The 17,413-nt window shown below is 45.2% G+C and overlaps 1 protein-coding gene across 3 annotated transcripts in view; it reads right to left on the bottom strand.

The window, feature by feature from the left end:
* The window catches only part of SOCS7 (suppressor of cytokine signaling 7), a 31,588-nt gene extending 21,791 nt beyond the window's left edge, over positions 1-9,797 (bottom strand). For all 3 annotated transcript variants that reach the window (XM_057716098.1, XM_057716099.1, XM_057716100.1), the window contains exons 1-2: positions 8,642-9,797; positions 1,691-1,755 (exon numbers count right to left, since the gene is read on the bottom strand). In XM_057716098.1, coding sequence (XP_057572081.1) covers positions 1,691-1,755; positions 8,642-9,612 — 1,036 coding nt within the window. In that variant the 5' untranslated portion in view covers positions 9,613-9,797. The remainder of the gene's footprint in view (positions 1-1,690; positions 1,756-8,641) is intronic.
* Between the last annotated feature and the right edge of the window lie 7,616 nt (positions 9,798-17,413).

Raw genomic sequence — 17,413 nt, 5'->3', positions numbered from 1 at the left:
GTAAGCTTAGCAGAAGCGGCTCAGTAGGAACTCAGTGGGGGGTGGCACATGGTTTCTCTCACTTCCCAGCATGCTGTGCAGTTCTGTTCTCTGCCATATACACTCCTCCTTGCCACCCAACTCCATCTACCCTCTCTCCACCTGAATCACCAGAGAATGAAGGGTATTTTATCAGCAAAAGGTTGATAGCCAAGAATAAGTTTATTTTGGTAGGTCTGATTTACAAGGCAGAATTTGGGATTTTTCTGATTTGGCCCTTAGGGTGTTATTTCCAACACCTTTTTATTATTTAGGAAGCTGAATTAGCCCCTCAGCTAAAATGTTAATGTTTCCCAGTTAAGAAAATGAGATAACAAATATCTCTAAAAGGCCGGGAGCTGGGTTTTCAGAATCTAATAGTTTTTTTTAAACAAAGGTCTTGAACACTAATTAGATAAGCAGAAAAGCTCTTCCAAAAGTCATCAGTGGAAGTTCTAGGAACTCCTCACACAGCTTAATGACTGAGGGCCTAGTTGCCCAGAGCAATGCAATGAGCCCAGGTTTCCTGAAGGGTCAAAGAGGTCTAGACTGTAGGTAGTATAACACTTAAAGGATGTTAATTCAAGAGAGCTAAGGCTCTTTGAAACAAGAAGGGGAACCTGAAACTACAAATGTGAGTTTCATTACTTTAAAAGGGAAACAATGTCTACTAACTAGAAAGACATTCTGCTACAGGATAAGATCCTTTAATTCTTTGCTTGGGATAAGGACAGAGGACCTCCTTCTCCACCTGTGCCTATTACAGGCACCAACTCACCTGTTCCGACAGCTCAAGGCAGTCTACCCAGTAATGGGGGTTCCACTCGCCTGCTTAACATTTTCCTGGAAATGCCCAGTCCCAGATCATAATTCTTCCAATCATCTTTTTTGAGGGATACAATATCCAAGAGTCTGAAATTGGGATTCAGTTTCAAGGCTTCTCAGCCCTGCCCAGTGAGGAGCACTCAGTTTTTGAGACTTTAGGCTGTGTGCTCCAGACCTCCTTTTCTACAGCTCATTCAAGCAGGAGCTTCACATCTGACTCACATAACAAAAGGTCTCCCTCTCAGAAAAAGCTCCCCTTTAAAGGAGAAGGCAAAAGGATATTTGACCACTTTCTTCCTTTAGCAACTGCGTTCCCTACTGCAAGAGGAGACTTAAATTAGATCCAATGAGGAACTCAACAGCTGCAAGAACTGCTAGCCCCTAAAATGGGTAAGACAAGAGTTCACGTGATCCCCTTTGCCCAAAGTCTTTAAAAATAGACCAGATCATCATGGATCATGTTTATTAGATAATCCATGAACTCCCTTGGAAGCAGGGACAGGAATTGTATGACTTCTAGAGAGTCTTTTATGCGCTATGAGCCTATAAATTTGTAATTCCTGCCCTTAATTTATACGTGATGACTCTGAACTAAAGCCTGCATAACTGCCAGGGCCACCTAATTACCAGCAAGCAGTGTCTACGTCAAACTATAAAGCATCCAAAGTCAAGAACACATTCCACATCATAAAAATAGCCTCACCCCAAACCCAGCGGGTACAGACTGAAGAAAATAACTGCAGACATGCCTGAAGCTCCCTCTGCGATGCATCTGCAAGTGTTTCCTGACACTTCTCAGAACACTCCTGCTTTCAGATGTGAGAAGAAAAAGAGAGATCACCCTTACCTGTGAACAGGGGGCTGAAGGAGACTGGAGAAAAGGCACTTTGAGTTCTTGTCAACCTGGGTTTCCTGAGGGGTGAGAAAGCACACAGAGAATGAGGCAGGGAATGAACACACCGGCATTTAAATCACCAGCAAAAGAAAAAAGAAAAAAAATCACTGCAACACTCAATTCCAGATACACCGAAAAACAAAGCAAACCCTAGTCATTGTCAGCCGCACTTTTGTAATAAAGCCTAAAATTTAAAGGGGGAGAATAAAATAATTAAGGCAATTCCTTAAATAGATTTGGCTGCAGAATTCACCAGCCTACAAAGCAATAAGAAATCTCTTTGGAGCTTTCCACACCAATCACATTAAAAGACTAAAACACCTTGAGTGGTAATTAGTAAGTCCATTTCTAGAGGAAGTATTCAGATGCAGGGTTCATTTTGACATTGGAGCCAAGAAAAAGGTTCTTGACCTGAACAGTGCCACCTCAGGGCACCAGCTTTCCCTCTGGGCCTCCTCCTAGAAGCAGGAGGTCCCAAAGGGAACCAGGCAAGATTTCTGGACTTGAGAACAGCACTATAGGATATACATACAGCCTTTAATTAGTAAGAACTCTGATTTCAGCAAAATGCCCCCAAGCCATGGGTCAAAGCCATCAGCCAACAAGGGAGTCTCTTCAAGTTAGGGGCTCTGCCTGGCACCCAAAGAGGATGGCCCCTCCTCCCTTTTGAGCTGCCAGTCACAGCATTTTCCTGATGACTGCTCCTGATGCTAGTCCCAAACCAGCTGGAAAACCAGATCCCCTGTGAAGACACACCAAAGGCAACTTCACTTTGCACCAATTTCAACTGGCTTTTGGGCAAGAAATGAAAGAAATCCAAAAGACTCTGACAAAGACTTTCTGGCTAGAAATGTGCTAAGCTCAAAAAACTCACCTCAGGATGACTGAATTGACTACAAGGGAAAGAAGTTGTGGAGGTGATGAAAATATGCTATACTTTGTGGCAGAGGTTATGATTTTGACATTTGTCAAAATTAATAGAACTGAGCAACTTAAAAAAAGATGGACTTTAGGTACTATATAAATGATATCTCAATAAATAAGACAAAAAAAATTCTACCACCAAATTAAATGCCTGACTCCACACCTTGTAGCTGGCTCACTTTCCAAAATTATTCTCACCCAAAGGTTTAAATAAAACTTCAACTGTACCAACAGATGGGGGCAGAAGCAAAGAAAATCCAAAATGAAATCCTACTTTAAATTATTTGACATTAGAAGATCTTTATGCATTTGTGTTTTAACATAGATGTCTGCGCTTCTCAGAACTCACTTTGAACATAATTTCAAAACCATACTGTGAAGACCTTACTCAGAAATAGCCAAGATGCTGGATTCCCTCTCCTGACCTATCTCACACTCCCTCTGCAGCCGCCTCCATGTGGAGACTTAAGAAGTCTAATGATGGTGCCCACTGTGAACAACCCGCCCACAGCACACACAGGAGAGGTGGCTGCATCAGAACAAGACACAAGCACACACAGTCCCTCTATTTATACAAGTTGGTCGTGGCGGTCTGCAGCTTAGTCCCAACACTCCAGAGGGCTGGAATGGAAAGTCAACTCCACTGGACATTAACTTGAAGACTGAAGAGCTTTCAAGCTGATTTTTATTCGGTAACTTGTGGATACAACATTAAACTCAGAAGCAGAAAACTAAAGCACTGGCCTTTCGAAGGTTCACACCTCAGCCATTTGGCGGTTTGCCTCTTTTCAAAGGAAGCTGCATTACTCTGCCATCTGCCCAGACTGAGGACGAGCCTCCTCAGCGCCAAGCACTGAAGAACAGCAGTACCCAAATGCACACATCTTGCAGAGGCCTTCTCACTCCAGCTCATCTTCTCCCCACCCCCGGCATTCTGAAGAAGAAAATCATAGTTTCTAGGGGCTAGAAAAAGAAATACATATGACTCTAAACCCAGGCAGAGTCATTTGAGAGCCCTAGAATGGCTTTTTCTGGCAAATAAGGAAGGTTAGAGAAGTAGGAGGTCTAAGAGGCTGAAAGGCTAATAATAAATATGAGTGCTTCCTTCTCTCTTTGGGGAGATATTGTCTAACTAAAAATCCAAAACAGTTTCTGTCTCAAGGATCCTGAGAGCATTCTAATGGCAGTCATTCATGAAAAGACCGATCTAGACAACTATAAAAAACAAAGCAAGGGAACAATGAACATAAAATTGAGGATAGTGGTTACATGGGGGAGGAGGGAGATGTAATCAGGAAGTAACACACAGCGGTCTTCAAAGGTACTGGTAACATTCTATTTGTTAAGCTTAGTGATGGTTACCTAGGCATACATTTCATTATTATAGTACATACACTTTATATGTCTCTTTTTGTATATATGAAACATTTAAAACGATAACCATTCTAAGCTGGATGAGCTGTTTTCTGGAGAGCAACATGAATGATACAGCTCCAGATAACATTTTCATCTAACCCTTCTATACTACATTCCCATATTATTCTATTCCTCCCCAAACCGCCTTGACAAGCATTAGGGTACAAAGTCAAGCCACTGTAACTCTGCCAGTGGGCCACCTGCATCTTAGCAACAGAAAGACCTTATGAGTGGCGTGGGGTAGGATTTGGTGGGCTATGCCTCAGATGGCAGAACAAGACAAGGGCAGCAGAAGACCTTAGGTAAAGGTCTTCTCTAAGAAGTAGCCCTTTGTGTCAGCTATGTACTGATTTGTTACAGGCAACAAAGAGATAGGGTGCTTCTGTCCATTTCCACTCTGCAAATTACTAATTGTATGGCAACAGATCTGTGAGATAAAAGGAGTTAAAAACATTAGACTAGACAGGCTGACAACACATTGATATAACCACTGGCCACTTTTCAAATTCCTTGAAACCTAAAATATAAACAATGAAATAGTAATGCTCTCCCTCTTTTGTTCATAAATCCTCTCTACAGTGTCCTAAGACTTACACATGTCCTTTTCTAACTTCTAAAGTAGGATATCCAAACAATCAGGTTTTGCGGCCACAATTTACCTCTGCCCCTGCTAAAGCACACAGTGCCAAGTCAGCCAGCCCGTGCCATTTCCAACACATCATAAGCCAGTGTCTGTTCATGTGCTACAGGCACAAAAACCATGTGTTCATTTTTAGTTCCAATACACAGACATCTGTGCAACAAGGTCAGATCTGAAACACCATAAACCAACTAAAGAACCTATGGAGGGAATTTCCAGAAAAAAGCCCAGAGGTGTAGTCCAAGGTCTAAAACCTTAGGAATGATGCAGTGGGTAAATTAAGGAGGTAAAGACACGATTCAAAAGGACAGAGGTTTTTGAAGCCAGGTCGCTCATTCCAAAAGAGAGCTGCCAACCACAACCACTTCATGAAAAAATACTTAAAAAGATCAACAGAATATGGACCCAAAACCCAAACAAAGTCAGAGCCTCCTCACCACACCATAAAATCATTTTGCTCTCAGCATGTCATGCTCTTTCTCAAAAAGACCTGAATACACAAGAAAACAGAGAAAAGGGTTTCTCGTGTCTGCCAGGTCTGTCCACGACAGCAGGGCCCCAAACTGATGCCAAAGCAGCCTGCCTCTCTTTCCAGAATTGTATCTTTCTTCCCAAATAGATAGGAAACCACTACAGAACTGTTCTCCATTTTTCCACCTCACAGCTATAAAGACTGCCAGTAATAGCCTCAACTGTTAAGCAGGAAAAAAAAACAAACCTTGAGAAATGAACAAGATACCCATTTCCAACCAAGTGTGTATTATGTGATGATTCAAAAACGTAGGACCGAATGCTATTTCTCACCAAATACAAAGGAAGACAATCAGCTAAACATATGTGAAACAGACAAGGGAACTTCACTGGTTTTCCTGAAATAGTAATCCTATATAACACTGAAGCCCACAGGCATCAAGCCCAGCTCTCTGAATTCCAACATATGTGTGTTACACAGCCTAGCCCAGTTCTCCAGAACAGAAACCTGATTAGCTGCTGGGCCCATTTCTTCCCTCACTTCAAAAGAGTTCTCTAAGCTAACTCACACTAGACCTAAGACTCAGTATATCTAGGAAGGTCAACCAAGCAGACTCTAAAACATTGGAAAGGAACTAAAGTTTGCTTAATCTGTTAAAATATGGAAACTGTTAAGCCTTATGAAATGACTGTAGGGGGACTTCTCTGGCGGTCCAGTGGTTAAGACTCTGCACTTCCACCACAAAGAGTGCAGGTTCCATCCCCGGTCAGGGAACTAAGACCCCACATGCCCTGTGGCTCGGCCAAAAAACTAAAATAATGATTGTAGGAGGTACTTTCTAGTGATAACTGTGGGCAAGGTAAATGCTGAGAAGAGCAAAGAGAACCATGCCCAGAGGTTACTGTAAAAGCCCCAAATTATACAGCAAAGACTGCAGAGACGTGTAATTAACTCCAACCAACAATAAGAAGGCAGGCATATACCTTCTGGCAAAAGACTGACATTTCTCATGGCTTTCAGGTCCCACCATTCAAAACAAGAGAACAAGCTAAAAATCCAAACTTATCCTTCCTCCCAACAGGGCGCACTTACTAAGGAGGTGCAGATCCATAGAAATCACAACTACCCTGGCCAGACTCACCAAGTTTCTCACAGCTGTGAGGCTGCCAGCAAGACTGGCACATAGTAAGCTGTGGAAAAGCTAACAAGAAAATCTAACAGCACCAAATCCTAAGCATTTAAAAAAAAACCACCAGTTCAATCTTACTACTTCTCCAAAAGCACAAAATACTGCATCTCAATTTCTCTTGTCCTCACTCTATTCCTATAAGGACAGGAAGAAGTCAGGAATCACTCCCATTTTACAGATTAAAAAAGAGGGGCAAGTCTGAAGAAGACAAAATTGGCCTGTGTCCCACAGCCGATGTCGGGAGTCCCACATGAAATCTAGATGTTCACATTCTCTGTACAACATGCTGCCTCCTAACAGCAGTCAACCAAATGTTCACACACGAATACCTAGCTCTTCAATTCATCAGAAAAAGCTCTTGGACCAAAAAATGTAATTCTCCAGTGCCCTGAACTAAGCTTCTTTGCAGAGCTACAGCCCAATTTGCTCTGCAGTAGAAATCTGTATTGTGCTTACTGTGAGGGTTGGTGACAGAGCAGCCAATGACCATTAAATTCTCCTTCCAAATGCAAAAAACCGTATAATGTCATATGCCTTTTCCTCTTCCTAATCTATTAGATGTAGCAGCTAATTTCACGCCACACCTCATATTTGGCGTCTCTGGAATGTTAGACCAACTCCTGGTCAATATGGAACAAAGGCAAGAACCACAAGAAAATTAGCAATCCATCCTATGTCATTACCCGCAGCTTCAATCCTTCCCTACCCCCAGCTGATGAAAATTTCATCTACAAGGGTAAGTGGAGCATGGAATGCAGAGCCTACCACAAAAAAGCTGCTTCAGCAGCCACACACTTTTCCAGACCTGAGTTCCCAGCATGAGTTCACAGGGAGGCAAATGTGGAAACACACATATACCCGAAGAGGCAACACACATCAACCTACTGATTTCTTTAGGGAGTTTGGGTTTGGTCTGATCCCCAAGATGAGCCCCTGGCATAGCTGCTCAGAAAAGGCAACAAAGTCAAACTGACCACAGGAATTCCCTGGCGGTCCAGCAGTTAGGACTCCATGCTTTCACTACAGGGGGAACAGGTTCCATCCCTGGTCGGGAAAGTAAGATTCCCCTGTGCAAAGTGGCCAACAAAACAAAAACCCAAAAAGCAGCTGATCCCACACTTTGCTCTTGGAATACAAGCTCCTTTGAAAGGAGAAGTTCATGGATTAGTGGTTTCCAGTCCAGATCACACCTTAGAACCAATTAGGGAGCTTTTTAAAAATTCAAATTCTTGGGCCCTCTGATCGTTTCCCAAAGCTCCCCCATGTGATTCTGGTGCACGGCAAAGTTCTCAATTTATTTGTCTACCTGTTTTTCAGCCTTGCATTGCGGCTACCAGTACATCTCATGAATCTATCACATGAGCTGCACCCAAACCAATTCCAATCTTTCTAAGAGCCCATTCAGCAGCACAAACCACAACGGCAGTTACCACAAGGGAAGTCTCATTTCATCGACACAAAAGTTGACAGCTTTCTAAACCGATACACCAGTCTAACACTGGATATCAGAGAGCCGTCCACCCTTCAGAAATGCAGCAAAAAAACTCAATGCCTAAGTTTGGAATTTTCATCAATTGGCCTAGAACTCATGTACCAATGTGTATACCTGCCTGTACAGACATGTCTGTACCAATGTCTATACCTCATACTTAGAATTCTCATATGGGTTTGAGAGCAAGGCTATTTTCTCTTCTCAGAGTGGTCAGCACACAGCCTTGAGATACCAAGTATATCTACGAAACCAACCAAGAAAACATTAAAACTTTGAATAGAGATGCCCAACTGACTGCCGGCCTACAACTACACAAGTTTGTCACATCATTTGCATGAATGAGTGTGAAGGGGGTGGGGTGCTGGTACACAGAAAGAATAAGCAAGGTGGTCAAACACACCACCAACTTTTTGCCCCAAAGGCCACATGCTTCCATCAAGCTCCCCGCCGGGGTAATGGTAGACAGATACCTTGGAAAAACTTTAAAAGCTGGGCCAGGGTGGGGGTGGGAGGGATGGTTTCAAATCATCGCCCAGCTAAAGAGATGCTAACCAGCTGAGAAGTGTCACGGGGGCGCTGGGAGGCTGCTGCTTCCACAATCAGCTCTGACCTAATGGGCGATGTCACCACCTTTCACCCCAAGTCTCTGCCTACTTATGAAGACCATATCTTAAGAACTGTCAGGATCGTGCCAGCAATAGAATACAAGGGAAATGAAACAAGAAAAGGAAGTTTGTCAGCCAGCCCCACCGCCCCGCAGCCGGTCTCACCTCCCCGCGTCCAGCTCCCGGCCCGCAGAGCCTCCCATGTCTGTCAGGCTCGCCGCTGAAGCAGCCAGCTCTCCAGAAGGCCTCTTGCCGGGCCCATCCCCACCGCCGGAGCCACCGTTGCAGCTCTTGGTGCGAAAAAGGCGACTGAGGCGGATTTTGAGGGAGCCCTTCCGAGAAGGGCCCGCAAGTGGCCGGAGGGGCCCAGGAGGAGGCGGGGGCGGGGGAGGTTGCTGCTGCTGCTCCCCTCTACTCAAGCGCCCTGGAGGGACCAAGTCCTGCATAGGGAAGGGCACCGGGGGTAATTCAGGGCCCGGGGACTGCAGCAGAAGCCGGCCGCCCCCTCCTCCTCCGCGGCCTGGGCTGCTGAGCTCCTCTTCCGAGCAGCTGTTAGTCTCCAGGCTCTCGGCCTCCGACTCCAAGCCCTCCAGGACCAGCAGCGCGTCGCTCGTTTCCGTGGGGTCCTCCCCGGCCTGCGGGGCGGCAGCAGGAGGCTGGGCCTGCGGAGGGGGCGGCTGCGGGGGGCACGGGCATGGGCAGCAACCCCCGCCGACCGTCTTGACCCCCGGCGCCGCCGGCTGCCCGAGCCCGAGAGCCGCCAACTGCGCCTCCAGTCCAGCCGCCGGGCCCCAGGTCCGCTCGAGCGCCAACCCCGGCGGCAGGGCCTTGGGGTCCAGGGCACAGCGGTGCCGGGGACACAGCAGTTCCGAAGGTCCCGGCTCCGGGGCCGCCTGCGCGTCCTCCTCCTCAGGCGGCCGACCCACGTTGCGGAACACCATCAGCTGAGGCGGCCGGGAGCCCCGCGGGCCGGGCCGCGCGAGGAAGGGTGGCGGCGCGGGGCCATGGCCCGGGGGCGGCGGCGGCGGCGGGCCTGGCTCGGGGGCCGCCTCTCCATAGCCGAGAAGGCGGCTCAGGACGCGGTACGAAGCGGCCGCCGCCGCCGCCTCGCCATCCCGGAGCTCGGCCCCCTGCATCGGGGAGAGGGAGGGAGGGAGGGCGGGCGGCTGGGAGCCGGGCTGGGGTGGGGACTAGGCCGGGCCCCGCCGGAGCCCCGCCCGCCGCGGCCCCCGGAGCGACAGCGCTAACGGCCGCCGCGGCCTCTGCCTCATAGAGGGGGCGGGGGGCGCGCGGAGCCCAGCGCGAGCCCAGGCCGCGCGCCGCCGCCGCCGCCGTGCACCGCCCCCGTGTTGCGTCACTTCCGGCCGGTGGCAACCACGCCCCTTTCCCCAGGGCGTGCTCCCACCAGCCTCTACGGAGAACGGCGTTGCGCCGGGCCTAGTCCGCTATTGGCAGTGAGCTGCTTCTCGACTGGCCTTTAGCCCCCTACCCCGACCCGGGCGCCTGGGCCGAAGCCACCCCTCCGGGTAAGGTGAGGTGGCCCTGGAAAGCCTGGCTCTAGTCCCGTCTATGCCTCTTGCGATCTGTGATGGCCGAGTCGTTTGTTCATTGACTAACTGTATCCCAGCCTTGGCATCCAGTGACTGTTTATGGAGTGACACATGAATAACATGTTCTAGACCCAGTGCTGTTCTGATAAATGTCGAACCGCCGACTGTCGGGAGAAAAGGGGACTGCATGCACGTGTATAGGCACATAAATCTATGATAAATTGTACTGATGTGTAGCACAGAATTTACAAATACTAATGTACATTTGCAAATTCCTTGTAACCAATTTATTCTCACAGAACACTTTCATGGATTTTTGTCAAACTCCTGTATGGGTAGCCAACCTGTGGTTTCAGGTGACCCAGGAATGTAATCCCAACATGGATGTTGGTTATGTCCTCTATGTCAGTGTAAGAGGAAAGCGAATAAACAAAGGCGTATTGACTGTCAATTATGGGAGCGACTTCTTTGCTGAATAAGAACACAGTTTCCAAATGCTGAAAAATAAGTTCCTCAGGTTTTGTGCTATACAGAGTGCAACCGCTACAGACATAACACATTGACTTAAAATCTGAATTATTAGCATTTTCTCACTTTCTTAAATCTAGGTAGTCGACAAAACAATAAATCAAATCCCTGTTTGTAGCGTTTGCCGACTTCTATGGTGTAAATACTCCCACCAAGGCTGATTTCAATCTACCATCTTGACTTTACTGAACACTGAGCATACTATTATGTAGTAGTTTCATACTGTTATGTAGCAGATACAATAACACAAATAACCTCAAGAGCATAGGTAAATAATAATAGTAAAATTATTAGGAAGTGATGAATTTTGATAATTTATTCCCTTTGTTTTTAATGTTTGTATAATTTTTAATAGTTGGCTGTATTTAACAGCTGGCTTATAGGGAATTAATTCCCTGGTGAATCAGTGGTTAGGATTACACGTTCTCACTCCTCAAGGCCCAGGTTCAAGCCCCCCGCCCCCCCCCCCCCCACCGAGACCAGCTCGGGGACTCGAGGTGAGTGACGGTGCCGCAAGCTTGAAGAAAACACAGACATAGACTGAAGAGAAAGATGGGACCGGGGGACTCAAGACCTCTAGGATCAAGAGCCCTGCTGACTCATCCCACGTTGCTTTTATTGGTTTCTCAGCTAACATTCTCAGGTTACTCCCATAAACAATCAAAGGCCTCACATGACTGGGGCAATGATCTTTGTTTGCCTCTTGGGTCCGAGTTGAGTAGGTGTGGATTTGAGCTGGGTGTGGAGAGCAAAACAGCCCTGGGGGCAGGAGACCTCTCTCAGATATTAGGGGTCTGTGCCCCACCCGTGTTGGCCCCTCTGCGACTGTGCCTGTCTTAGGTTGTTCCTCCCTTGAGGAATCTTACCCGTCTCTGGCTAACCAGTCATCCTCCAGGGCCAAACAGGGTGATATAAGGAAGGCTCTATGCCCCACCCCTGTTGGCACCTCTGCAGCTGTGCCTGTCTTAGGTTGTTCCTCCTCTGAGGAATCTTACCCGTCTTTGGCTAACCAGCCATCCTTCAGGGCCAAACAGGGTGATAGGAGGTGTGCAGTGAGAAAGGCGCTGCGCCCCTAGAGACGGCCAACCCTCTGCCTATGCCCCCATAGTCTCCACGGCCCGCACCCTCAGCTCCTCCACTGCTCAAGCAGGACATTCTGAATCCCATCGCTCGGCCCACATACTTTAACATTTTCAAGGTTTCAGAAAGGCTCCTGAATGTCTTCCCACATCTCCCCCTTTTTGTTTTCGCAGGAGAAGATAAGCCTATTCGAGTTATTTTTTTTTTCTGTCAATCCTTGGAGCGTTCCTCCTGCGCACCTGAGAACTAAACATAGGATAATTAAAAGGCAACAAAAAGTATCAAAATGCTTAGGAGACTGCTACTCATGCTTTTTATCCAATCCAACGGATGCAATGCTTTTAATCCATCAGCTATACTTCGTAAAGTAGCACTTTGGTGTAGAGATTGCAAAGATGCATATTGCATGTCAGTTATTTTAGTTTGTAGTTGTTGTATGTCCAGTGTGAAACCATCCGCTCCATATCCCAGCAGATGTGTCACTGGCATCATGGCCATCCCAGATTTGTAATGTTCTTAAACTTAAGGGAAGTTTCCATATCTCTGTTTGAGCTCTGCCATCCTCTAATTGAGGCCAAGGAGGTACTAATCCAATCCTAAGCCATAAGATGGGATAGGGCGAGTGCATGGCAATATTGGTATATGCCATCAAAACCTTTTATAGGGATTGCAGGAGGAGTTGTTTTGGTGTAAACCATTAGAGGGACCAGTTTCATACTGTTCCATAGGAACCATTAAGTAGTATCACACCCTCCATCCCACCGCAAACATCCCAAAGAATCTGATCTTGTCTGTCAGCCCATATCCGTTTTATTTCACACAAAGTTCTATCAGGGATGGCATAATTAGTAAACTTAGTCTCTTGATATCCAAAGCTCAAACCTGAAAACAAATGTAATTGCGTTTTGGTATGGCTTCTATTTTTAGAATTGATAGACAGCCATGCCTGTATTGTCATATTCAGACATGCTTTATTAGCGCCTATGTTTCAAAACCCGTAGAGCTATTAAATTGGGTTCCTTCCTCGCCTTTGTGTTTAGGCAATCTTTTATCCTCTGGTCCAGGAATCCAAGAGGAATTATTAACATAAACAGGTATAGATCTTTCTCCCCAATTAACAGATCTTAATAATGCAGGATTAGGCACATAAGCCAAATAGGTAATAATTTTTTTTTCTTTCATTTGTTGTGACAAGGGGCATACTCACGGCAATAGTAATCAGACCAAACATCATCCGTGTTTGTGGCAAAAGGCCTGTGATTTAGTTGACTTTAAAGTCAGACCTTCAAAGTTCATCTCCGGAGATTCTACATCCCATTCAAGATGGCGTTTCTTTGGAACGCTCATGATATGGCTTAATTCTCCGAGATGGAATCCACACAGGTTCCAGGCCTTGTCCTGGTGACACACAAGCAAACCCTCTTCCCCATGTGATTAACCTTCCTGATGACCAGATATTAGTCAATGGGTCCTGCCACCATATCAGCGGCTGTGCATCATTAAAATGAGTCCCATTCCTAGACAAGGCTCAAAAATGCCTCTCAGCTGCTGTATCTGTAGCCTGTGCAGATACATTCAAAAAATTAATAGTGAAAACGGCCTGAGGTATGTCTTGCAAAGCACAGATAACTGCATATAATTCTGCTTGCTGAGCTGAAAAGTGAGGGACAGGGATTTGTCGTGTTTTAAATCCCGTATATCCCACTCGGCCCTTACTAGAGCCATCAGTAAAAATTATAGAAGCATCCGGTATAGGATCAGATTTTGTTATTCGAGGTAGAATCCATTGAGTTCTCTTAAGAAACTGCAAAATGGGATTTTTCGGATAGTGATTATCAATTTTCCCAATATAATCAGCAAAGGCAATTTGCCAGCTTACACAATTTTGGAAACAAGCCTGAATTTCTTTAGTAGTTAAATAATTATATGTGAAGGGTCAGTTCCAATTAAATGCTTACTTCGAGTTCTTCCCTTCAGAACCAACTGAGTTAATAATTCTAAATAAGGTGACAAGGATTTTACCATAGTATTTGCTAAAAACAACCATTCCACAATTCCTTCATTTTGCATTAATATCCCCATAGGTGAATGAGAAGGTAATATAATTAATTGCAACGGCTGATTAACAGTTACTCTCTGTAATTGAGAAGAATGAATTTTATTTTCTACAAGTTTTAGTTCCTCTAAAGCAGCTGATCTTAAAGTTCTTGGACTATTTAATTTTGAATCCCCTTTTAACAAAGCAAATAGGTTAGACAATGCATAGGTGGGGATCCCTATGCATGGGCGAAGCCAATTAATATCTCCTAGGAGTTTTTGCAAATCATTAAGAGTGTGGATTTGATCTGTCCTCAGTTCCACCTTTTGTGGTCTAATAGTTGTTCTATCAACTATTGTGCCCAAATATTGATACGGGCTATGCATCTGTACCTTTTCTGGAGCTATTTTAAGTCCTGCTTTATCAAGGCAAAGCTGCATGCTAACATATGCAGAAGCAAGTAAATCTTGATTAGGAGCAGCACACAAGATATCATCCATGTAATGGATAAGATAACAATTAGGAAATTCTAGTCGTACTGGTTCAAGGGCTTTAGCAACAAAATTCTGACAAATAGTAGGGCTATTCAACATGCCTTGAGGTAACACCTTTTATTGAAACCTTTTTCGAGGTTCTTTATTATTTAGTGCAGGCACAGAAAAAGCAAATTTTTCTTTATCTTTGGGATGTAATGGAATGGTGAAAAAGCAGTCTTTCAGATCAATAACTATTAAAGGCCAATTAGCAGGGATCATATTAGGTGATGGGAGGCCTGGTTGTAAGGCCCCCATTGGTTGTATAACTGCATTGACTGCCCTGAGATCTGTTAATAAACGCCATTTACCAGTTTTTTTCTTTATTGGAAATACTGGAGAGTTCCATGGGCTAAAAGATTCTTCAATGTCCTTTTTCTAACTGTTCAGTCACTAATTCTGTTAGAGTTTCTAACTTTTCTATGGTTAAAGGCCGCTGCTCAACCCATACAGGTGTATCAGTTTTCCAGGTCAATGGGATTGGTGCTGGGGGAAGCAGTAAGCTTTTACGAACAGTGGCCACTAGTGAAAAGACTGATATCCAAGACCTTCTCTATTTGCATTACCTTCAGCTGGAATGGGAAATAGTTTCCCTTGATGATATTTACCAAAACCTAACTAACCCTGGCTGATATCCTTGATTTACTAGCATTTCTTGACTTTGCATACTATAAGTATCTATCCTTGGGATGTGGATTTCAGCCTTCCACTGTTGCAATAAATCCCTTCCCCATAAATTAATTGGAAGGTCTGCTATATAGAGTTGTAAGTGGGCTGGCTGCCCATCTGGGCCAATACAAGGCAATATTTTAGCACTTTGCTGCAAGCCATGAGCTCTACCTAAACCTACCACTGTAATGTCTGCAGGACAAGTAGGCCAGCGAAAAGGCCAATGATTACTGCTTATAATTGAAACATCAGCACCTGTGTCTATTAATCCTCTAAAAGCTTTTCCATTTATAGTTACTGAGCACGTCGGGCGTGTTTCTAAAATTTTTTCAGAGAGGAAAACTCCGGCCTCTCCTGTGCTTCCAAAGCCTTTCATTCCCCTCACTTTTGTACTATTGCCAATCTTATAATATGGCAGAATAAGCAACTGTGCTATTCTATCACCTGGATGGGCTTTCCATGGAACCGAAGTTGATATCATCACTTTAATTTCTCCAGTATAATCATTATCAATCACTCCAGTATGAATTCTAATTCCTTTTGATGTTAAGCCAGACCTTCCTAGTATTAAACCAACGGTTTCTTTTGGCAAAGGTCCAGTAATTCCTGTTCTGACCAATGTTGGAGTTTCTCCAGGCAGTATAATAGATTCTGCACAAGGAAGGTCTAAGGCTGCGCTGCCTGCTGTGGCTGGTGATAATTCCATGGCACTGCGGAGTATTGGGCCATTTCTGCCTGTTTCTAAATCTGATAGGCTCCCTTTGGTTGCGGGGCTAGGAGCGAGCCCCGTTGATATTTTCCCGACAAGGGGGTTCCATCCTTATGGAAGTTAGATTTACACTGGCTTGACCAGTGAAATCCTTTTCCACATCTTGGACAAAGTCCAGGCTGTTTTTGCCCTTTGGTTACATTATCTTGAAAATTAACAGCCCTTCTATCCATTCTCTTCCTACATTGTTTCTTTGTATGTCCTTGTTTACCACAGTTAAAGCATTTCCCTGGAAATTTGTTACTTATTTTCAGTCCAGCCATAGCTTGTGCCATCATTGTTGCTTTAAAGCTCTCAGTTCCCACTCCCTGACACACTCTAATATAATCATTTAATGTTCCCTTTCCTTTCATAGGTCCAATGGCCTTCTTACAATCTGTATTCGCATTTTCAAAAGCCAATAATTGCAAAACAGTATCAGCAGCCTCAGCATTAGTGATCTGCCCCTTGACAGCCTCCTGTAATCTGGCAATAAATTCAGTATAGGGCTCTCTTGCCCCCTGCATGATCTTTTGAAAAGAGACAGGAGCTTGCCCTTTAGCTTCTATTTTCTCCCAGGCTCTTAAGCAACAACGTCTCACCTGTTCTATGGCCTGATCTTCCATCAGAATCTGATCTTGAACTCTGCCCCAATTTCCACTACCTATCAATTGATCCAAGGAGATAGGAATCTGCTTTGCTTGGTTCTGGTTTGCCATAGTTTCAGCATGATCACACCACCAGGTTTTGAATTGTAAAAATTCTCCCGGGGCTAGTACTGCACGAGCCAACGTTGCCCAATCAGCTGGAATCAAACGAGAGCCTTCGGCTACTCCCTGTATGATACCTATGGTGAATGGAGAATTTACTCCATAATTTTGTACTGCTTGTTTTAATTCTTTCAATATTTTTAAGGGTATCGGCTCATGTACTGCCTCATAAATTCCATTGGGATTATTAGGATCCACTCCAGGTGCCACCCTTTCATGAATAGTTACTGGAGATGCCATTTGCATAGCTTCCAGATCTCCCTCTTGTCGAGCCTGCAAAATGCCCTTCTGTAAGGGTGATAAAACTGTGTCCTTTAGAAACAGGAAAGGCATAAGCTCCCCCAGGCAGCATTAAAGAGGGTAGAGGAGGGGGCAGTATAGGAAGTTTGCCCTCCTCCACAAGTGAGGGAGCCGAGGGTCTTAATCCCTCAGCCATTTGCATTCCCTTTTGTTTTTCAGTTTCCTCTGGCACCGCACATGCCCATCGGTCCTCTGACGGACCGGCTTCTTCATCAAAGCTATCATCTGAGCCTTCAGGAGTTTGTAGAGGCTTTAGTACTAACTTAATCAGAGACCACATTGACCAAACAGAAACAGGTATGGGAGTCCCTTTAGAATGCAGTTTTTTAACTTCGCTCCCAACCTTATCCCAAGTACATAAATCCAGTGTTAGCCTGAAGAAGGAAACCACGTACAATATTCTCAATTATTTACAGAATTTCTAACAATCGACCTTCGTTTGCTTTTTACAAGACCTTCACTTGCTTTTTACTCCACCTGCCCTTAGGAGCTGCCGTAACAGGCATACATCTGGTCGATATTGATCTGAACTTTATTTCCCATATTTTACCCTGAACACAAACTACCCAAGAGATTTACTTACTGGCAGGATTTTTTCAGAGGCTTCTTACTCTCCTCTTGGGGGCTTCACGGCACTTCCCAATTCTTTACTTTTATCAATTTCACTTTCCGTGAACCTTCGTCACTCAAGCCTTTTGTGCCCCACGTTGGGCGCCACTTG

Source organism: Hippopotamus amphibius, chromosome 17 (genome assembly GCF_030028045.1).
Source record: "Hippopotamus amphibius kiboko isolate mHipAmp2 chromosome 17, mHipAmp2.hap2, whole genome shotgun sequence".
Taxonomy (NCBI): Eukaryota; Metazoa; Chordata; class Mammalia; order Artiodactyla; family Hippopotamidae; genus Hippopotamus; species Hippopotamus amphibius.
Note: the sequence above shows the minus strand (reverse complement) of the source record. Positions and strands in the feature narration are given on the sequence as shown.